The 23644-nt window shown below is 39.1% G+C and overlaps 1 protein-coding gene across 3 annotated transcripts in view; it reads left to right on the forward strand.

Annotated features, from left to right (window-relative positions):
• LOC103034685 (ataxin-7) overlaps positions 1-23644 on the forward strand; it is a 53987-nt gene that overhangs the window by 21062 nt on the left and 9281 nt on the right. For 2 of the 3 annotated variants that reach the window (XR_002651645.2, XM_022682803.2), the window contains exons 4-11: positions 5197-5301; positions 13558-13789; positions 14991-15286; positions 15708-15790; positions 18937-19211; positions 20426-20621; positions 20953-21074; positions 22190-23112. Coding sequence is in view for 2 of the 3 variants with exons in the window: in XM_022682803.2 (XP_022538524.2) it covers positions 5197-5301; positions 13558-13789; positions 14991-15286; positions 15708-15790; positions 18937-19211; positions 20426-20621; positions 20953-21074; positions 22190-23112 (2232 nt within the window). In the remaining variant the exon portion in view is untranslated. The remainder of the gene's footprint in view (positions 1-5196; positions 5302-13557; positions 13790-14990; positions 15287-15707; positions 15791-18936; positions 19212-20425; positions 20622-20952; positions 21075-22189; positions 23113-23644) is intronic. The other variant, XM_022682804.2, reaches the window with a different exon arrangement.

Genomic DNA, 23644 nt, shown 5'->3' on the forward strand with positions numbered 1-23644 from the left:
ACTGTTTAGCAGCCATTACTGTCTGCCCTTCTGGCTAAAACATTCACACTCAAGATATGATTATATTAATAATGCACAATCAAAGATTGGAGTAATCAAATATATTCTGTGTTAGGTAGATATCTCATTAAAAATGAAAGGAATTTTTAATAAAACTGTTGTGGCTTGATATGTATGATTTAATGGGCCTTATGTGACCTTCCTATAGCCCTAAGAAAACTGTTTCCCAAAGTACATTCCATTTTATTTATTCTTTGTTCTTTGCATTGCTAAAGTCTTAGGGACATACATTACACATCCTGCAACGTGATTATTGTGCTTGTGCACATTGCAGTGATGATGCAAATATGATATATAAGATGTAATGCCTTTGCCTGTCATTGTTCTGTTTGTGAGTGATGGTGTGTCTGCCTTTTTGGACAGTTTTTCTAAAAAAATGTTTAAAAAAAAAACGAAACAATCTTAAAAATCCTTGCGTTTGACTTAATTGATCTTAAAAATGGCACAAACAGTAAAAACAGTTTTGGTTTTATTTTCGCACATTTACATTTCACAAATTTGAAAATCTGATGAATGAACCAGTACTAAGCCGGACATATGTCATTGTTATGGCTTAGAGGCCGACCGATCGATCGGCCAGCCGATTTAATCGGCCGATTTTTGTTATTTTTTTATCAATCGGCATCGGCCGATTTTCTTATTTGGCCGCGCCGATTTTAATCCGGCACATCTGCCGGCAGCTACTTGGAACGCAGCGCAAGGTTTCAAGAGTGAGCAAGACTTTCAACGGGTAAGGCATCCATTTTTACAATCCAGTGTCCCAAAGTCTATATTTTCTCTCATGATTAGTAATCTGTGATGTTGCTTCATTTACTGAAAAAGAATAGAATTTCAACTGCATCGGTGTTGTAGCATTTCTCTCCAAACGAAACTATGCTTAGCATTGATGGCAGGAGTGCATTTGGAATGCGCCCTGACTATGCAAGGCAAGCCCTATCTATAAGCTCTAGTATAAAATAACTGACGTCTCTTCTTCAGAAACGAAAATCTAAGTAAATAAAATCAAATTAACACTTGATATTTTCAGTATTTAAATTATTTTTAGACGAAATGAAAAAGGGCAGGACTAAAACTGTTTAAGGATATTCGCAGCATCAGCTGCGCTGAAATAATAATTACTGGTTAGTCTGGATTATTAGAGAACTGTACTTCTCCTTATATATAAACAGTGTTGGGCACGTTACTTTGAAAAAGTAATTAGTTATAGTTACTGGTTACTTCTCCAAAAAAGTAACTGAGTTACTAACGGAGTTACTCCACTATAAAAGTAATTAGTTACCAGTAAAAGTAACTATCGCGTTACTTTTTATTATTCGCCCCTCAAAAAAAGGAAATCAATTATGCATTTACTATTATTATTAGAAAAATAAAAAAAAATAACAAACGAAAATAAACCCAAAATGTTGACAAAAATATAATCTAACGAATTTCAAAAAAATAAAACGAAATTCTCCACACAACCAAAGAAAATTACTAAAACTTGTAATACTGAAAAAAGCGGAAAAACGCGTCTGGGGATGAAATTTAACAAACCAAGCCACACTCAAAAGAAATATGTATATATAAAACAAAATAATGGACAAAAACAACAATTTAATGCCCGTTAAAATGGTATTAATATAACAGCTTCACCAAAAGAGAATAGAGCTTAGATCCTGCCCAAAAAATCCGACCCAGCCGGAGCCCGTGCACGTTCTGCCCAAGCCCGAACCATAAACTGTCATTATGAGCCCGACCCGATCCGCCCCATAAACTGTCTGTTTTCGGGCTGATTGAATGAGCGAAATATAATCAGAATTATGTTAATTAACACTGTAACATAGAAGCATAGAACTATTATTTAATTTAAATGATTTTTAAGAACAGCTACACACAATGCTGCAAGTCAAACGCGGAGGCGTTCACGTGCGCCCAGAGCTACGTGATTACAGTTTTCATTTTTATTATAGTTTAATTTTATTTTGTTTTTATTTTTTCTGTTCATTTTAGGGTGGGCTTGCTAGCGCGAGCGCTTTACACAAGAACTAACGGACCACGAGTGCCGCGCGCTCGGCACAACAACTCCCGCTGTACAACAGCGCTTATAAATAAATTAAACACAAAAATGAGGGTATTCTATCAGTAATTTCAGTTCGTTTTAGTTAGTTTTATAAACACAAAATACAGTTCGAGATAGTTATGTTTTTCCTTTTAATTACCGTTTTTATTAGATTCAGTTAACACAAATGTTTTTCACTTTCAATTTTCGCTATTTCGTTCGCTTTAGTGAACAATAATAATTGGTTACTTAGCAACATTGTGATTATCACACCAGAGCTTTATATAAAATAAAAATAGGAGCCTGATTTCGGGTCGGTCCTCAGGTCAGGTGGGATTCGGGCAGAGAATCTAAGCTCTAAAATAGAAAGCAGCAGCACCACAAAAACCGGAGCAGCTAAAAAGAGCTTAACGTCCTTAATTCGGAACTTGGGTTGTCCACGGCAATCACTGAATTGATTAGAGCACGCAAATCGTCACAATTGTGCCTCACTTCACCACGCCAAACCACAGGCACAGCGGCCAGAAGCTCAAGTTCACCGGACAGAGGAGGGGTTAACCAGGGCAAAGCGAAATAAAAAAAAAAAGTTCATAGAGCTGCTAAAGTAACGTGCAGTAACGGGGTGTCGGAAATGGTAACGGCGTTATAGTTACAGTCATAGTAGTTAGATTACTCGTTACTGAAAAAAAGTAACGGCGTTAGTAACGCCGTTAGTTTTAACGCCGTTACTCCCAACACTGTATATAAATAAGCTTTATTGTAAACGAATTAATAAAACAAATAGTTTCTAAAATAATGGAGTTAAAATAAAACATCTCTTTTTCCTTCACTACAAACAGACATTAAATCATGCCGCCTCCTGCTGTTCTGCTGTAAAACTCACCCGTTTAAAGCGGTTTGCGCTGTCAGATATTAAATGAAACGATGAGCAGAATTTTCTGTTTTGTCGGGTTCTACTTTAGAACCCCCTCCAGACTTTTCTGATAAAAGCTCATTTTATCCTGAACCTATAAAGTCCGCGCTCTTCAGCTTTCTCAACTCATTTTCCGCTCACGCACCGAACCTCCAGTACAGCTGATGAGACGCGTTTCTCTGGCTAAGGAGCTCATTTGAAGAAGAAGAAAAAAAACAGATAAAGCTATATTTAAATTACAGCACCTGTCTGTTTTTGCATTATTTATAATTTTATTCTTAATTTAAACGTCACCCATTTTTGTAAAATAATAGCTGCAGCCCTAATGTGAACATTTTATAACATTGTCCTCCCATGTCCATTCGTTTTCAACTGCATGGAGTTGAAGAAGAAATGAGCTTTGCCGTTTTTGCCGTTGTCACATTATGGAAGTCTTCTTGCACTCTGTTAAACATATTAAAATGAATAATTAATAGACTAACAGACTGCAACAAGTCATACATTTGTTAATTAGTAGGCCCCTACAGTAAATTTTATATAATAGCCAACATAATATTTCTACTATAAACATGAATATATAGTGTATATAGAACATATGTTATATAATGAATAAAATAAAATGTTATGGATAATACAATCTAAATAAAATTAATATTTTTTTTATTAACATATAGTGATATAGTAACATTAAAGTCACTATAAAATGCTAACCTTATTTTCAATAAATTGTGTGAAGTTTACAACTGTTGTTCCTCCTCTTACTAGTATGATTTTAAGCATGCCAAATAAATATAATACGATAGCATATCGGCCCTAAAAATCGGCAGGTCACATCGGCCATCGGCTGACTCTGACCACTAATGATCGGTATCGGCATCGGCCTTAGAAAAACCCATATCGGTCGGTCTCTATTATGGCTCCAGGAGGGCAGTATTTACTGGTATTTTTCAGGTACATATCCCCGGTTTTGCACTGGACCCTATTTCCAATGCTTCCGTTTTTTTGTGCAAAATTTTTGCTTTAGGTTTGTTGTGTAGGAATCACACACTTGCTGTTAACTGTAAACTGCATGTTTGTGTCGTGTGCTTTTTGTTACTCTAAAGGGGGTCTTAATTGTTTCTCTGCGTGGTATTCAAAGGTATTTAAATGTCTTAAATTTGATTTCCCAGTAACTACAGATATGCTGTTTTAAATATTTAAATTTAAATCCAGTCCATGGTGTTATTTCTGTTAGCTCTGTTACAAGTAGGCTTGTCACAATATACATTTTTTGTGGTTGATATATCATTCCAGAAATTATTGCGATAAACAATATTATTGTCATTTTAAGACCATGAAAAGCCACTGACATATTGATAAATGAAAAGAAAACAAAACTGTAATTAATAATAGTTTGGGAAATAAATATCGTATTTTTTACAATATACTCCCCTCTGAACAGTGAAAGAGCTAGCGCGTTTAGTGGGTAATGCTAATGCTGCTCCAGCAGTGCTAGCCAGGTTTAGCAGCAAAATACAGGCTGATTATATTTGCCTCTGAACAGCGAAAGAGCTATTATACTCACTTCTGAACGGGGAAATAGCGGTTAGCGGCTAATGCTAATGCTATTCCATCCCTGGTGTTAGAGAACTAAACCGAAACTCCTGTATAACGCTGTACTTCAGCGGAGTGGCTTTACAGCCACTTACAACCTGTCTGGTAAAATTCATACATAAGGCGCACTGGATTAAAAGGCACAAAAAAAAGTATGTTACCCTTTTCTTTACCTACTGCAGTCAGTACACTATGTTTATGACTGGCTAAATTATACTGTTTACTGTTATACTATATGTGAATAAACATAAAAATAAACATAATAGACAGTATCACCATTATCACCTATTATTGAGATCATGTCCATTTATTGTACGATAGGTCGATAATGTAATAATCGTGACGGGCCTAGTTACAAGCCTTGGTTTATATACTGCTCCGATCTGCAGAGGCCTTCAGAATGATGTATATATATATATATATATATATATATATATATATATATATATATATGTATATATATATCTTTCTCTGTGAGAGAGAGGTTGTGTTCCAGGCTGAGTGTACTGTTATGAGACCAATGAGCTTGAACTTTGTCTTACTAACGTTGTCTGTGTCTGTTTGTCTGTCTGTGTTGTTTTTCCTTCCTCAGATATGCCCATTTTTGGCCAGTGTCCCGCACAGGACGACTTTTACCTGGTCATGTGCAGCCACTGCAGTCAGGTAGTCAAACCCCAGGCCTTCCAAGCACACTACGGTAAGTGTCCCCCGCCCACTCTTTCACGTTCTCTCTCTCTCTCTCTGTCTGTGTCTCGCTGTCTCTTTTCCTGCAGGATGTTGTAGCAGAATCTTATCTCTCTGAAGGGAATTAAGACAGAAATCCCTCCTGCTCCCACCTCTGCTCTGTCTGTGCTGAGAGCGAGCGGGTGAGCAAGGGAGAGTCTAAGTAAGAGAGGGAGGGAGAGAGAGAGGGGGGGGGAGTGAGGCAGTATGCGATATCCTTTGATTTCCGCCGCCAGCCACTTTGTGTTTACAATCCTCCGGTTAATATTTGATGTGCTCCCTCTCCACCGCGCCATCCTCTCGCCGCTTTATCTAAATCCAGCACTTTTTAACGTGCAGCAGCTTCTCTGTCTCAGCCCGAGAAGAAACTTCATGGATGAAAAGCAGAGCTAAAAAGCTCTCACACGGGTTTGCAGCAGGAATACTTGACCTGCATGCTCGATGGAAATGGGTGATTATGGATCAGAGAATGAAGAGGTCTCTCATGTGGAGTGGCATCGCTGCCCTTCCGCACGCTCCCCAGCGATTAAACCACCACAGCACTCCCACTGATGAGGGCTGCCAATGTGAGGCTGGGTTTGTTGTCCAGCTGCTTTCAAGATTGAATTACTGCACGTCTCATTTCCACAACATTATGAAGCTATACTAGCTTAAATTACACTGTTTATGCTATTGCCGCTGTAAAAACATTTGCAGAAAATACTGTAAAAATACAGTTTACTTACTTACTTGCTGATTTACAATTACACTTTTATATAGTGCCTTTTTGACACTCAGGGTCGCTTCCACACACACACACAACAAATTTTTTCTCATCATTCTGTGAGAAGCGGCAGCCAATCACTTACAGCATACTCTTAACCGGAACAACCATCCATTGCATCGAGGAGTTGACCCAGCACAGATTGCCAATCCATATCTGAGCATACAGTTTCACACACAAGGGCACTTAAGAATATCTAATTTACCTGATTGATGTCCATGTCTTTAGCCCAATTTATACTTCTGCGTCGAACTTTCGGCGTAGTCTATGCGTAACCAACGAGAGTGCACTATGCAGCGGAGCACGTGTATATGTGTGGGAGGGGACGCAAGGCCCGGCGGACCAATCACAGCTGCACACTGTTTCTTTTTCACACAGGTGTGCTTTGAGCTACCGCGTAGACTGCGGCATTGGGTACACAGTGACATATAGGCTACAGTGTAGGTTGGACACAGAGGTATAAATTGTCCTTTAATGTTTAGCGCATTCACCTCCCAGCGCTGGGGTCTTGGGTTCAATTCCCTATCTGAGTGGAGTTTCCATATTCTCCCCATGTCTCGGTTTCCTCCCACAGTCCAAAAGCATAAAGTTATAGTTCAAAAAATCTGAAGAGGGCATTTAGTTTGAAAAGACAAATATTGAAAAAAGACGATAACTGTGTAAACGGCTACCAAGTATAAGTGATTCTGAACTCTTTTTGTCTACTTTGTCTGATAGCATCTCAGCTTCAACCCTGCTTAGCCCAGCTGTTAGCATTGAGGCCAACCAGCACCAACCCTGCCAAGCCATACGATTGTTTTTGTTAGCATCACGACTCCAACCCTACTGAGCCCAGCTGTTAGCATTAAGACTAACCTGGGAGTGATTTATGTTTAATGGTTTGGATTGTTGTGGAATGCTTCTCGCATAGTACTCCTTCAAAGAAGTCAGCCATAACATTACAACCCAGGTGAAGTGAATAACTTTGGTATTACATGGTATTGGTGGGAGCTACATACCAGTTTCATGGACTCCCAAGACTCATTAATTATGTATCTATGAAGACCCCACCTTCCACAACAGGATTTAAAGGATTTGCTACCTTGAGTTCTAGAGCTTGTTCCCAGTTCATGCAGTCTAAATGTGAAACTTAAACTTGGCTGCAAAACCAAGCTTTCATATAGCTTACATATATCCCAATATTACATCAGATTAGCCATAAGGTTATATATAATTAAGTACATGGAGCATTTCAATACAGACTACCTTTAATATACAGCATTATATGTGGCAACCAATCAGAGCATGGAATAGGAGACAAAAGACAAAAGAACTCAAAGGTATTTAAGTAAGATTTATACATATTTATAACTTGACACTGTGGTGAACCTATTTGACAGTAGAAGTAGCAGTATCTATCCTGCAGTCTTAAAGTCTTACTCCACCAGAATTGCCCACAAGGGGGAGGCACAATGTCATTTAGGTCACATGGTGGCATCCCTGTCACTTTTAAATGAAAGGATCTTCAGATAATTCCTAGAGTGATTTCATAGAGCAACCTCTTTTTTTCTGAAAAGAACCATGTTTGTATTAGTGGCTATATGGGTAAACCTTTAGCTCTTAGCTCTAGACCTTTAAATGGTTTTCTATTGTAGTGTAATTCTTTATTCTGCTGCAGCGCTGTGTTTAGGTAAACGCACAGCCAGAGACTGAGCTTTTTTTCTTCTCTTCTGTTGAGCAGACTGCAAGTTCCCTCGCTCTCGCTGGGTGTTCCTTGCCACCACGTGGCCTCATTTATTCCACACATTGAAAGATTAATGACCTGATTAACGGCGCAGTTCAGGAAACTCAAGTGGTCCAGTGCAGGATTTCCAGCGTGTGCCAAGGGCAAGCCTGCTCAGCGAAGTGCTGATCTCGGCTCAGTGTGCAAACTCTGAATTAAATCTGAGGGTTCTTTAGAATCGAAACTGAGGGTGTTTTAGACACTAGTCCAACAGTGATTATGTATGCGAGTGTGTGCATGTCTTACCTTCATACTATCCTGTTACGATTAATGACTGTAGAATGCATGCACAGCACAGGTTCTAGCGCCTCTACTAACTATAGCTCCGCCCATAACCAAATGTTTCAAAGACTAAACAGCTCCGCCTTTTTTTTATTCTCAAATTTTCCCTTTAGACTGTCTTTTCATCTCCATTGTCCCAATAAGAAGAGTCCACCTGCAGGACCTTTCTGTTCATTACATGCAGTAGCTGAGTTTAGTTGAGTCTACAAGGACTGAACTTTAAACTTATAAAGTATATTGTCTATCCAGGAGAAAATTGCATTTCAAAAGCCCAGGTTTTCGTCTAGGGATGCACCGATGTGGAAATTCTGGGCCAATGCCGATTACCTGATATTACACATGTATGTATCGGTCAAGGCTGATATAAACATTTATAATTTACATAGAGACTAGACACCATGGTATAACTTTAGAAACAAATGTAACATTTATTTGCCGCACATTTTAGCTTTCAAACTAAGAACGTTGTTTTTACACTTATTTGGTCAGTGTCTTCCAATTGTAGTAGTACAGCCAGCATTGCTTGGTCGTTTTCCAACGTACAATATATACATCATCAAGAATCAATTTGAAATTTTGGCCACATCTAGGCATTGCCCGATATTGAAAAAAAAAAAAACATAATTCCAATTAGGGGTGTGCCATATCGTACGCAATAATATCACCAACATTTTTTAATATTGTGAACGATATTATACCCTAAATTATCGTGCCATATCACCCACCCCTAATTATCACATCAGGGTACTACTTTTTTGCTGTTTTTAGCAAAAGAAAAATTCACATATCTCGTTTCTCGTTATATATCTACTAGAGACAGATTGTATCTGTCCAGTATAATTTATTTTACTTTTATCCTGGATATATAGAGATATATGTGCATAAACCTTTCAAACACAAACTATTAGGATTTCTCGTTTTAATGCAATGTTTGAATGCTTCTGAGGAACACGAGGGGAGGGTGTACCTTATGGTGAGAAATCTCACTCATACTATCAGAGAACCAGGGTTATAATCAAAACATAATGTTTTGCTGTGGTCAGGTGGTCAAAAACTTATCTGGTCTGTAGGTGAAAGCCTTCAGCGTTCAGGACAGGGGTTTGTCGGGTTCACCTGGTTCATCGGACTGTTTCCAGGCCGAGAAAGATAAAATGGATGTGGTTCTCTTTTCTTTCTCCCCTGCGGAGAGGCTAAAACTGTGTTCTCTCGCTATGATCTCAGTCCGCGGTCAGTAGACCGGGCCTGTGTGCCCTGAGCAGCGTGAGGTGTTCAGATATACTTGTGCTCCCAGTAGGAGTGACATGTTCGGATGTTCTAGCGAGCTGTTTTGGTCATTAATTTATGAGGCTGGTGTACAGAGCCTGCTCCTCTTTATTTTTTAAAAATTGCAGTCGGTTAGCAGCGGAAAATACTAAGCGAAAGATACTGAGCGGTACTTTTGCCTTAAAGGCTTCAGTTTATTTAAGCTTAATCTGTTTTTTTTAATAGGTTTATTTCTTCTGTTTTCAAGATAAAAAAAATAATTTTAAATATAGAGAATAAATTAGGCTCAAACTAGTAAACTAGCTGTGTTAAAACCAGCCTGAGTTATCAAAAGCACAAACTAAAACTTCCCTAAATATAGAAATATCTTCATGCAAAAAATGTAAATGTTAACTTATCGCTATGTTTTCATTATTTATTGATTTTTTTAAAATGGAATATATGATTCATTGTCATATTTATTTAGGTGACCAGATCATTACCAGTTATTAAAGCATTTCACTACTACTTAATGTTATTTGTATGACTGTGTATATGACTCATAATCTTTGCTGTTTTTCTTTGAGTAGGCCATAAACCTGATCTAACAAACCTGAATGCCTCCTTTAGCCACTAATTACTCAACTAATTAGCAAACCAGTTAACTAGTTAACAAATTTGCTATTCTTAAAAGGTAACTAAACACCCTGATTTTTGCTGACTCCACCCTTAGCTCAAATTTGAAAAAGGCTATTAAAAAAAAAAAAAAAAACGAAAAAAAATGGAAGTGGTGGTTTGGGAGGCGCACTGAGTGATGTATGGGTTTAGGGCTGGGGCAGGAGGGACAAAGAACACGGATCATTATCATCACCTATAGCACAGTTAAACCTGAGAGGGTGAAAAATATATACTTTAGGGTTTAGTGGCTTTTTATCTGTAGTTTGCTGAGTCATTCGTTCCTTTGTCAGATGATTGACAGGTGCTGCTAAGATGGTGCTGACAGGTTGCCGTGGTTGGACGCTGGCGGTTGTTGGGTGGCAGCAGCGGTTGCTGTGGGCTCCTCGACGTGTGGTGGCCTTTAGCTGGCCCAGATTGCCGTGCCTCTGGGAACCGGGCGGCATTGTGTGATAATGTGGCCTAATTAAGTCTGTGTTGATCAGGGCTGTGGATATATTGTTTTAAGCTCTGTCTGTTGGAGCTGTTCCAGCTTGACGATGTGCATCTGAGGCAGTAGAATGAAAGAGTGTGTGTGCGTGTTTGTGTGTGTGTATGAGTGAGTGAGTGTGAGAGAGAGAGAGAGAGAGAGAGAGAGATAGCGAGAGTGTGAGTGTGTAATATTGCATCGGCTTAGATAAATCAAAGCGTCGCTTATTTTCTCTTCCTCAGAGCTGCTAATACTGGGTGGGAGCAGCCGGGGTGTTGAGAGAGAGAGAGAGAGAGAGAGAGAGAGAGAGAGTGTGTGTGTGTGTGTGTGTGTTGCCTGACAGGCAGCCGAGTGGGAAGAGGCCAGAGGCTTTGTTTGTGTGTACAGGTTTTGGTACATTTGTGAGGACCAGCTGTCGTAATTCCTCATAATTGGATGATTTGTGAGGAAATGTTTTTGGGGTCCTTCAAATTTTAAAGACTTTTTTTTTTTCTTTCATTCAAAAATGGTACTTTTAATACACAATATAAAAGAGTCAAATTATCTATTTTTGGTTATTAGGATAAAGGTAAATGTTAGGGTTAGATGTTGTCAGGGCTAGACTGTAATTTAATGTAAATCAATATATCACAATAAAAATGATTTCAATAACATTTATATAATTTTTCAATAATTCAGTATTACTCACACTAAGTCGGTAAGTAAATGTCAGTGTTCTGACATCAATAACTGAAGACCAGATTAAAATACAGACATCACACACATTTATCAATCAGCAGGACTTACGCTATCATTCTTTTATAAAAAATCAGCAATTAATTTAGCTCTGAACAGCAGTTAGCTTCACTAGTTCACCGTTAGCCATCTCCATTGACACCAGCAGTCTGTTAGCCTAGCTAGCATTAGGCTGACAGCTGCATTCTGGTGTTGTGAGGATAATAACTAAGAACTAAGGACTCGAGTAAACTAGATCCTTAATCCACATATCATATCAAAATACAGAACCTACTAATCTAATCTAAAGACAGTTATTGTCGCCAATTAGTCATTAGCCATTCTGCTAATGTACTAATGTGGGCTTCAAAATAAAAGTCCCCAAACCAGATTGTGTAAATGAAAAGATGTATACTTTACTAAGAAAACTTATGATAACACGGTCAAATATCTAAACTCTTTGTATTTACATCTAATTTTATGCATTTAAAGAAGGACTGGTATATTTTATTATCAGAGAGCAACATATTTCAGCTATTAATGTGAAAAATGTGTTAAGGAATAGTTACTACTGTCATGTAGGTGAATAAAGGTACATCAAACTATAAACCTGGCTGTGATATTGCATGATGTACACCACAGGCAGTGGCATTAATAATGTTTATATCGATATTGGAATTATATTGTATCGACTGAAATATCCACTAATAAATGAGCTACAGTTATTATGTCAGTGGAAGGTCCACACAAGTGTAGAAGAACTAGAATAGCAGAACCATTTTGTGTGTGTGTGTGTAAGTGCAGTGGTTTCCTCCTGCAGTTTGGAGTGTTTGGCAGGCAGCCTGGAGCTGCTGGAGGTTGCGGAGCGTTCGAGTGGAGCTGAGTATTAACACCACACTCCAGCCAGCAGCTCCTCAGCTACTGCTACTGCTGCTGCCACTGCACGCTGCCACCGCTAGCCTCCACTGCCGAACAAACCTCCTTCTGTTTGTTTGCTTTAACACCCAGTTTCTCCTAATTAAACTCCATCCTGACGTTCTTTAGGGACGTCTCAGCCATGGATGCTCTTAAGACTGTGATTAAGGGTCGGCAACATGGCAACATTTAGTTTAGGTTGGCTTCTCTATATACAAAAATAGCAGTGTTACATTCTGGTGGAGAAAGGAAAAACATCAGAGCTCACAAATGAACAGAAATGGACAAATAAAAAAGGATAATAGCATAATTTGAACGAGTAGCTTGTTGCTGTGCCGCGCAACTTTGTAATTGGTCAAAGGAACGATCCTAGATTCTAGAAAATAGCTGATATAATACACAATATTGTTCTTTTTTTTGTAGCTGATTGATGAGAGATTAAACTCTGACATTAAAGTAGTAGGAAACATATACGTTTAACCTGTACAGTTCTAGAAAGTGATGTTGAACATTTTGAATACGAAAGGGTAGAACTATCTAATTGATGTTAAAAATGTAATTGAAGCATTAAAACACTGAAAATCATGTTAAACTTGAATTTAAAGCTATAGAACAACCTTTGAACCCTTAATGTGCCGTGGAAATTATACTATACGTTTAAAAAAATAATTAAATGTATGCAGAAGATATAAATTAAAGTTTTAGAACTGAAATGTGTGCAGTAAATGGAAATTGAAGTTTTAGAATTCTGAAATCTATGCAGAAGATAGAAATTGACCATTTAGAACTCTGAATTGTATGAATAGAAATTGAAGTTGTAGAACTCTAAAATGTATGCAAAGATAGAAATTGAAATCTTAGAACTGTGAAATGTATGAATAGAAATTGAAGTTGTAGAGCTCTGAAATCTATGCAGAAGATAGAAATAGAAGTTTTAGTACTCTGAAATGTGTACAGAAGATATACATTGAACTTGGACTTGAAGCAATGCAACACTTTTCATTTCTACAGTATATGAAAATGAGACTGTGTAACTAAATCTATAGATCTTGTAGATCTTAAGCATGGGATTGAAGCTGTAGACCTCTTAAATGTCTGTATAATCTAATATTGATGTAGGAATTGGATTTGAACCTATAGAACTCTGAAATCTGAAGTGTAGGCTGTGATTTTAATGGGCTTTTCTAACTGCTTAAAATTGCATTGCAAGTTGGAATCATCGGGGTTCGAGCACCATCTCAGTACAGAGCAAAGCGAGAAGAAGAGCTTCTGTCCCCATTATGTCTATTGAAGTGCGCTTTTATTTCCGTAATGAATTCCTAGACGGTCGCAGGTATCACCTTCCTCACACTGGTGACTTTTTTTTTTTTTTTTTTTTTTTTTTTTTTACTGTATTTGCTCTTTTTAGAAAGAAGACACGGTTCCATTAGCAAGTCAACATCTGCCTACTCCTCCTCCACCACGTACCCACTGTCGAGCTTGTCCTCGCGGAGTCGATCTGGAGGTGTGGGTGGGAGTCTAACGGCCAGCGGGGGGTCCGTGGGGGCCTCCTCCAGTGGCAGCAACAGTACCCCCTCAGCCAAAGAGAAGATGCCTCACCGGAAGCCCCACTTCCCCTCGAAGGTGCCGCCGGATGACCTGTGAGTATAAAAAGACTTATAAAAACTCAGTTTTTATGTCTAGGTGTCAGAGAATTTGGACCAGATGGCATCATTTAAAGCAGATAAAAGTCTTAATGGCTGCTTAGTGGACTCTTACTGGCTTTGGTGTCTTATTAGGCGTTTTAAGTAGCTCTTTATCTTGAAGCATTCTGCTTCAGGTGTTTCTTTAAGATGCCTTAGAGACTTAGCTCAGCTGTAAGGCAGTTTAATGCAGGCTTTTCACTGTGTGCCAATAGTCCTTGAGGAACTATTCACGACAGGTAAGTGTTTTTTTGTGCTTTAACGTACCTGATTCAGCTCTGCAGATCGTTATCACGCTGTTTCCAAGTTAGGTCTAGTGTGGCAGAGAAGGAAAAATGCTCAACTGCAGAACAGGATTCCCTGACTATTGAGAAACAGTGCTTTGTGCAATACACTGATGTGGTGTACTGTTGGTAAACAGTACTGTGCAGACATATCTCAGCAATAAGAGAGTGTTTTAAATAAGAGAGTGTTTTAATGCCAGATCACATCAGAACAGAAGCAGATAAACATGCAGTAAAAAGAAACAAGAATTTCAAATTCTTTCAAAAAAAGTAGAACATTGAGATCTTGTGAGCTAGTTTAGAGAAGTATCCATCACCATCTCATCTGATTTAACATCATTAACCCAATAAAAAAAAAAAACAATGGTGACGTATGTGTCACAGACCCTTTAAGAACAATTTTAACAATTCAAATGCTTTGATTTAAGGTTTTATGTTCCATATATCTAGCTAATTTCTAGAACAAAAATATTACATCAGGATATTAACCTTTAAATGTAATGCAATAAGAAAAAAAATTATTCAGTATCAATGTTTAAAAAAGGGGTCTGGGCTCTTCGGGGTCCATTATATTTTTTAGACCCCATTTAGTATGATTATTGTTTTCACACTTACCAAAACGAACAGCACCAAGAGTACAAACAAACCAGAGCCAGTTTTAACCAGACCAAATTGTGCTGGTGTGAAAAAAACAAATTCTGCCTTTAATCGCTAATTTACTAAACCATGTGTACATATGATTTTAAATATTAATAATGCAAAAAGCTCATAAGGAGAGCTTTGAAACGGTTTTACTAAACAGTGACTACAGTTGATGTAAAATGGCTATTTTTTGTATCATCCTTCATTATTTGTGTTTTTCTTCTTTTATTCAGCCTGACCCCAGCTGTCAAAGTGGAGAAGATCCATCTAAAGATGGAATACTCCACTTCCTCCTTGTCCTCTTCCTCCAAGCTTGCCCACGTGCCCACCTCTTCCTCATCCTCCTCCTCTGCCAGTACTGTGAGCTCATCACCCGCAAAGCCAGGCCTTAATAGTCCCTCTGTACCAAAGGCTCAGCTGCTGCCCCCGGGGCACATCCCCAACGGAAAGGGCCACCTCTCCTCCCTCGACAAAAAGCCGGACAGCAGCACCAATGCCAGTAGCAGAAGACTGTACAGGAGACAGTCAGGTGAGGGTTGATACTTAACCTAGAAGTATATACATTTATCTTTTAGCATTTATATCAGACTCTTAGGCTGTGGGTGTTTGCATAAAGCATTACTATTATTGCATTAGAGCTTTCTGGTTCAGCACATTCACATTAGCGTACTCTGTTCAGATAATTGGCTAGTTCTGGTGTCATTGTGTGAAACCCTAAAATGAGCTAAACCGCAGCAGTTATTTCTATGTAATTATTTTTAAGACTAGTGTAAAGATCAGGAAGAAATAATAATAAACAAATAAATAATGAAAAATAATAATTTCTGTGCTATAATTAAGGCAAAGTTACAAAAGAGAACTGCAATTCAAGGTACACATGTATATTTTTCTTGAATTGCATGGTATTCTGATGTTGCTGAATGTGTATCCTTTTTTTTATGTTTATCTAGAACGTGAGTTCAATCCTGATATCCATTGCGGAGTTTTGGATATAGGAGCACGTAAGCCATGCACAAGATCCTTAACATGCAAGGTGAGTCAAACTCGACCTAAACTAACTCACTTTTTTTCAAAGCACACTTATCAGATGTTAATATCAACATCAAGTATGCTACATTACAGGAATACATTACAGAAATATATTTTATTGATACCAATAAACCCGCAAAGTTTTCTATAGGTCTAACTGTAGGTTCTGCTATAAGTCTGCCTATAAGGTCTGCCTTTAGGGTCATCTATAGGTCTCTCCTTAGGGTTATGCTATGAATCTGCCAATAGGGTGTTCTATAGGTCTACCTGTAGGTTTTGCAATGAGTCTGGCTATTGGGTCTGTCTGTAGGGTCTTCTATAGGTCTACCTGTAGGTTTTGCTATAAATCTGCCAATATGGTGTTCTATAGGTCTACCCATATGGTCTTGTATAAGTCTACCTGAAGGTTCTGCTATGAATCTATCAATATGGTCTTTTTTAGGTCAACCTGTAGGGTATTTTATAGGTGTACCTGTAGGTTCTGCTATGAGTCTGCTTATAGGGTCTGTCTACAGGGTCTTCTATAGTTCTACCTGTAGGGTTATGCTATGAATCTATTAATGGGGCCTTTTTTAGGTCTACCTGTAGGGTGTTTGTATAGGTGTACCTGTAGATTCTGCTATGAGTCTGTCTATAGGGTCTGTCTACAGGGTCTTCTATGGTTCTACCTGTAGGGTTATGCTATGAATCTGCCAATAGGGTGTTCTATAGGTCTACCGTAGGGCTCTGATATGAGTCTGGCTATAGGGTCTGTCTATAGGGTCTTTTTTATGTCTGTCTGTGGGGTTATGCTATGAATCTGCCAATAGGGACTTCTATAGGTCTACCTGTAGGGTTTTCTTTGCATCTGCCTGTTGGGATCTGCTGTTATTCTCTCTGTAAAATTCTACATTGGGTCTGCCTAAATAGTCTGCCTGTAGTATTATGAGTTTGCCTGTAGGGTCTTTTATGGTTCTTTCTATAGAATCTGCCAATAGGGTCTTTTATAGGTCTACCCATAGGGTATTTTTTATAGGTATACGTGTAGGTTCTGCTCTAAGTCTGCCTATAGGGTCTGTCTATAGGGTCTTTTATAGGTCTGTCTGTAGGGTTATACTATGAATCTTCCAATAGGGTCTTCTATAGGTCTACCTGTAGGGTTTTCTTTGGGTCTTCATGTTGGGATCTGCTGTTAATCTCTCTGAAAAATTTTCCAATGGGTCTGCCTAAAGTTTCTGCCTGTAGAGTCCTTTATGGTTCTTTCTGTAGGGTCTTCCTATAGGCTTCAGCAGTGGGTTTGCCTGTAAAATATGCTGTGGGTCTGTCTACAGGGTCTTCTATAGGACTGTCTTTAGGGTTTTGCTATGTCTGTCACGATAGCATTTGGATGATTGGATGATTTATTGTTTCAAAGATAATTGTGATAAACAGTGTCACTGATATAACAATAATACAATAGCTTAATAATGATTACATGTTGTTATTATAATGATTACACGGTCAGTAACCATGATCAATTTCATGTCCATTTTTTTGTTTAAATCAATTTTTAGTTTAAATCAGTATTGTAATTATTGTCATAGATCTGCCTGTAAGGTTCTTTTTTTTGTTCTGTAGGCATTCTGTTTCTGCTACTCTGAAACAGAGTTCTGAGCTCTGTTCTGGCACAGCTGTTCGGTGTGTGGTTGCACACAAGCAGTGTGATCTTTTCTGCCACCTTGCTGTCTTATGCCGAGCTTTACTGCACTAGTTGCTTTTCCCACACACTAGAACTCTCTGAATCCCGCAGCAGCTCTCCACTGTTACCAGACAGAGGCTCTGTTGTGCTCTGTAGTTTACAATAAATAGGGACACAGCTGTGGTGTTCTTGAAGCTTTTGGACACTTTGGACTGCGATAAGAATAGCTGGAGATATCCGTCAGCTCAGGAACTTGCTGCCTTGTGCAGAGCCTGCGGATGCGGGGGGATATTCCACTGGGCCGAGACATCTTCCCTTCGCTAAGTGATCTGTGTGTCAACATTCACAGAGATTCTATGTGTATTCACGTGGTGTAGTTGGAGTTTGGTAGCAGGTTCTTTATTAAGAAAGAGCACTGAAGTGAATAGGGAATCTGTTCAGCCTGTCAGGTAGTGCTGAGTCACTCCTCACAGTCTGGCAGCTGCTGGCTCTGGCTGGAGATGCTGATAGACTGTAATAGTCAATAGGGCTGGATGATTAATCGTATTTTTATAATTATTGCAATATAAGTTTCTTCAATAAACGTATAATTCTGTTTGAAAAGCAAGATTCATACAGTACCCAAACATGATGATTGAAAATAAATACCCAAACCATTTGTTGTTGCCAGTTGATTATCGGAACTGCTGTTTATACAATATACAAATGCTAGCATTTGCAGCCTGGGGTCATATTCTTGTATTCTTCAGCAGATGTGCTATAAAATAGATGGCAGTAGTGGTATGAACATTGATGTGCCAGACAAATTCCCTTTTATTACCATATTTTTCTCACTATAAGGAGCACTGGATTATAAGGCGCATTATTTTTAAAGTCAGACGAGCGTTGGATGTTAATCTACACAGTCTTCTTTCATGGAAACTCTGTATTTAAACTGTATTTAAAAGGCGTACTGACGATTTTTGGGAAAATTAAAGGATTTTAAGTGCGCCTTACTGCGCGAAAATTATTTAAAAAGTTTCTTTCCCTCTCTGTTCAAATTGCCAACTTTTAGATACAAGTGTTTTGTATGATGGCAGTGATGCATTACTCTTATAATTTATTACATTCAGCATGGTAGTGTGCTGTTTTGGACCAAGCTGTAATTTTAGCTTGCTTACTCATTATTGTTGTTAATTTTTCATGTCCATACACAAGTTTAATTTAAAGCATCTTACGCACTTTTTTGAGAATTTAATCTTGAGAGTCTTGCCCTGGTTATACATTTACCTTTGTTTGTTTTAGATTTAAATATGTTAGTAAAACCTATGTAATAAATATGAGACATGTATATAAAATATTTAAAAAAGGGTTCTTTTATGGGTACAGTATATGAACACCTGTATGTTTATAGTGTTCTGCCATGGGTCTGAGATCAAGGTATTCTATTGGTAAGCCTAATATTAATAATAATGACAATAGTATTTTTTTTTTCTTATTCTTTTCTCCTGCAGACACATTCCTTAAGCCAGAGGAGGGCAGTGCCCGGGCGGCGGAAACGCTTCGACACGTTGTTAGCGGAGCACAAAAATCGAGCCCGAGAGAAGGAGCTGCAGCACAGGTCCGAGCCCTCCCAGCAAACCCCCCCTCTCAGGGATCCCCAACCGCCCCTCTCCCGCCTCCCGCAAGACCCCCACCACCTGCCTCCCCATGGCAATGGCACAGCCGCCGACGCCCCCAAGCCTTTCACCCCCAGCAAACCCAAACCTCACAATCCTGGTCTTCCACGGTGAGTCTTCTCCTTTCAGTCCAGTTCCTTCAGCGTCCTGCTTCTGTCCGAACTGTTCTGCACACACGCCTCCAGTAGCTCCATACTAGCTACTAGTACTGTTAACATTGACAATAATCTGTGAACTTCAGAAAGACTTTATATAGGTTTATAAATGTCTAGTTGGGGATTAATTTCAGCTACAATTAATGCTTATTTTAAAGGTTTTGAAGACATTTGAACACCTCCAGTCAGTAAAGTGTGATCTTTAATAATTAGCTTTTTGTCTATAGGGCTGAAAAGAACAATTTATTATAAAGACATACAGAATTAGAAAAAAAAATGCTGAATCCAAACATGTTTTTTCAGATTTAAATTTTGTCACTTTTTTGACTGAATAAAGTAAAAAGCCAAAATGTATCTGACTATTAAACAAAAAAAAGTTCTTTTTGCCATTTTGAGCCAAACAAATTGGTTTTCGAATATTCTGACTATCGTATTTCTTTTTTTTTTTGGCCTGACACGATAATTACAAAATTGATTTATTGTACTAGAAATGTACATGAATTTAATAGGTGACCTCATTGTTGCTCACAGTGGATTTACTTTTTTATTAAAAAAAATATACAGACATTGCAATTTGAATATAAAACATGTTTGATAAAACATAAAAACATAAAGTACATTTGTTTCGACTCTTTGAACATATTTTATATTCAAAGTCTAATCTTCATATTATTATTATTAATTAAAAAGTAATTGCACTTGAGAGGGCTATAAATGCGTTATTACTCTTTTATATTATCATTATATATCAGTGGCCTTACATTTTTGCCAATTATTATTGGGACAATGTATTCTATTTAACAGTATTCTATATATTTTTTTTATTTATACCTTTATGGCTTCTGCTGTTGCCTCTTATTTTTTAAATTACAGTAGCAGCTCAATCTCATAAGCTGCTTGTGTGACGAGTGATTTCCTCTGTTTCATGCTTCTTTACTGTAGAACTGTAGAAATCTGATTGGCCCCCTGCTGTTCTTGTGGTGTACTGCAGTCTGTGAGATTCTGCTCTGTTCATTTAATGAATGTTACAGAACACTTTTGTTTTTTTTGGGGGGTTTTTTTGGTGCAGAGCAGAAACACTTCTTGGACAGGGTGTGAAAAAATAAATTTCTTTTAAATGCATGTTGCTAATGGTTTGGTTGTGTTTAATTGTTTTCCCGGCTGAACAGCAGTAGCTCTCACGGTGGGGTAAGCGGTTTAGGGGACCCTGCTGTGACCCATGACTCGACCCAGCATCTCCACTCGGCTCCAGCAATTGACGGAGTGTCCCGCTTGTCCAGCGACGAGGGCGAGAATGAGGAGCGAGAGGAGGGAGTGGACAACCTGGACTGCCACTATTCAGGTTATCACCCACGACCAGCTGCTGTAAGTCCTTCACTAAATACCTTTCTCTAAACACCCTTTCAGTTCTGACAGGCTTTGGGCTGCATTGAATTGAATTGAATTGAATAATGTCAGGTTTACCAGTTCAGGGTGTTAATGAATTGGGTTCTGCTTATCTACTATAGTTATGAATGGAAGATTTAATTAGTCACCAGTTTGCATGTTGTCATTTGAATAATGTTGCTCGGAGACTATTCATTCACTGGTAGAAACATTAGCATTATTGACTAATCTGTTATGAATGTTGTGTTAAATGACATTAATGTGATTATAATTAAAGTAAAAAAAAAAATATCTCACCCTGTCTATCCAGTACTGCACTTTTGGAAGCCGACTGTTCGGGAGGAGCTGTTACTCCTTTGACCGGCGCTGGGATCGAGTCCGGTGTGCACTGGCAGCGATGATGGACAAACACGTCAACTCACTGATGTGGAAGTAAGTACCCTCATTATTATCATGATTATAATAATTGTTGTGGCTCTGATTGGTCCAGCAGGCTAAGGCGCTGCCACTACGTTTAGAAGATTAGAATCCTGTTCATGTAGCTTGCCATCAGCTAACAAAACCCAGAGGGAGCACAATTAGCCTTGCTCTTTTCAGGTGGGTACATGGCGCTCTCTCCCCACATCACTCCAAAGGGTGATGTCACGCAGCACAAGGCGTCTGTGAGCTGATGTATTGAAACTGAGTTGATGCGCTTTCCTCCGAGTGCGCTGTGATGCTACTCGAAATGCTGCATCAGCGGCAGTTTAAAAAGAGGCGGTGGCTGACTTCATATGTATGGGAGGTGGCATGTGTTAGTCTTCACCCTCCTGGTGTTGGGGCATTACTAGTGTTAGGGGCAGTCGTAATGAGTGGGTTGGGTAATTGACCTTGTAAATTGGGGAGAAAATGAAAAAAAAAAAAAAAAATCATTGTCATCATCATCTATACATACAAAGCTGTTATAACAGTACTAACACACTTCATTTAATTAATTTAATTCAATGCCCACAGGTATTAAACAATACATTCAGTAGATTAGATTAAGTTTGGGAACTAGGCCTTAAGGTTACAGTTAGCAAACTGTTTTATATTTGTGATTAATTAAACAATGAAATAAAAATTGCCAGCAAAGGCCAAAATTGTCAGTTCTTGCCAAGTTAAGTTCTAAAAAACGTCAAACTTGGCTCTGACTACACCACATCATCCCTAAGTAGAATGCTTAAAAAGAAGAAATACGTTTACCTTTAAATAGTTTAAGAAATAAAAGTAAAAAGAGACAAGCTACAAGTCATAGGATGTAAGTGTGTAATTTGAGTGTGAAGTGTTACTTTATGGGACGAGTTGGAAACACGTTTTTGTAAATAAAGTTGATTTAATAGAGGAAAGTTTCTTAATTGAAGTGACTCCAGGAAAAGAGCTAATGACCCCTGTTCTTGGTTTTTATCATGGTCTCTTCATACTGTTACATTTTAAACATTATAAAATAACATCTGTTGTGTCTACAGTTGAGTAAGCTTGTTGTTAAGCCAATAAATAAATAAATGAATAAATGTCTCTACCTGTAGGAAAATTCCCCTGGCGCCAGAGAATTCATCCTCATCAGCTGTTGCGTCGTCTCATCGGTCAAGCACAAACTCTCTTTCCTCTTCTTCGGGCTTCCTCAGCCCCTCCCCTCCGCCTCCTTACGGCCAATCGTACGACAGCAAGCCCATGCTGTCATACGGGACCACCCTGAATGCCCGTGCCGCGCCTCAGAGGGCGGGAGAGCAGCTGGTCTATGGCGGCAGCGGTGGCGGCAACAGCAGCAGCAGCAGCGGATCATCCAGACAAGTGTCCTCGTCATCACCCCAGATGCCTTCAGCTCACTCCTCCTCGCTGCCCTCTACGCCCAGCTCCAGCAGACCCCCCAAATCCCGCTCGGGAGCCAAATCCTTCCGGGTCAGGGACTCTTCCTCCTCAGCTACGCTAACTAGCCCTGTCGCTAACAGCAACAACAGTGGCAGCAGCAACAGCGGGGGCAGCAGCAGTGTGAGCGCTAGCAGTAGTGCGGGGGCCAAAAAGCGCAAAAACAGCGCTCTACTGACACCTCACAGCACCTACGCAGCCGAATCTTCCTCCTCCTTCAAGAAAAACTGTGCGGTGAACTCGGGCACCTCAGGGAGCAGCTTCCACTCGCTTACCTCCACTCCCTCCTCCACGGCTTCCTCCTCCTCATTGTCCTCTTCCTCCCACAGTACGGGTGCGAATTTCCCACCTGGTCGCGCCAACTCGCTGAGCCTCCGACAGGAGGCGGCCAGTCGCGGCCCACCACCGGCCAGCCCGGCCGAACCCATCAAGCGCATGAGCGTGGTGATGAACAGCAGTGACTCGACGCTCTCGCTCGGTCCGTTCGTCCACCAGAGCAGCGAACATCACAGCCACACGGACACACGAATAGACAGCAAGAGGAGGAAGAGTTCACCCGCCAGCAGCAGCCTCCCTAACACAGGTACAGCCACACATTGCACTTCTGTTCAAAGGTTGTAGAGTTGCTTTAGTTTATTTATTTGCAAAACAAATAAAGACTAAAGCAGCCACTGATTATTTATGGGTTTAAGATGCTGACTAGACTGATGGCAATCAACATTGAGATTGGAAAAAAATTAAGCCATTTTTAGTATTTACCATAAGTATTAGAATATATTTAATTTTGATATTAGAAAGACACAGTAACCCAGAATTTCATTCTTTATTGTTATACTTAAAGAGTAACTCAGCTAGTTTACAGGGCTTCTCATAGTAAACTGTAGGATGTAATTTACAGCTCTGAAAGAAAAATAAAGAGACCACTTCAGTTTCTGAATCAGTTTCTCAGATTTTGCTATTTATAGGTATATGTTCGAGTAAAATGAACATTGTTTTATGCTATAAACTAATGACAACATTTCCCCCAAATTCCAAATAAATATTTCCCAGTTTACAAAAAAATGATATATAATTAGTTCGTTTTTTTCCCTGGCTTGTTCTGTGCAGTAAAGTGG

Source organism: Astyanax mexicanus, chromosome 24 (assembly GCF_023375975.1).
Source record: "Astyanax mexicanus isolate ESR-SI-001 chromosome 24, AstMex3_surface, whole genome shotgun sequence".
Classification (NCBI taxonomy): Eukaryota; Metazoa; Chordata; class Actinopteri; order Characiformes; family Acestrorhamphidae; genus Astyanax; species Astyanax mexicanus.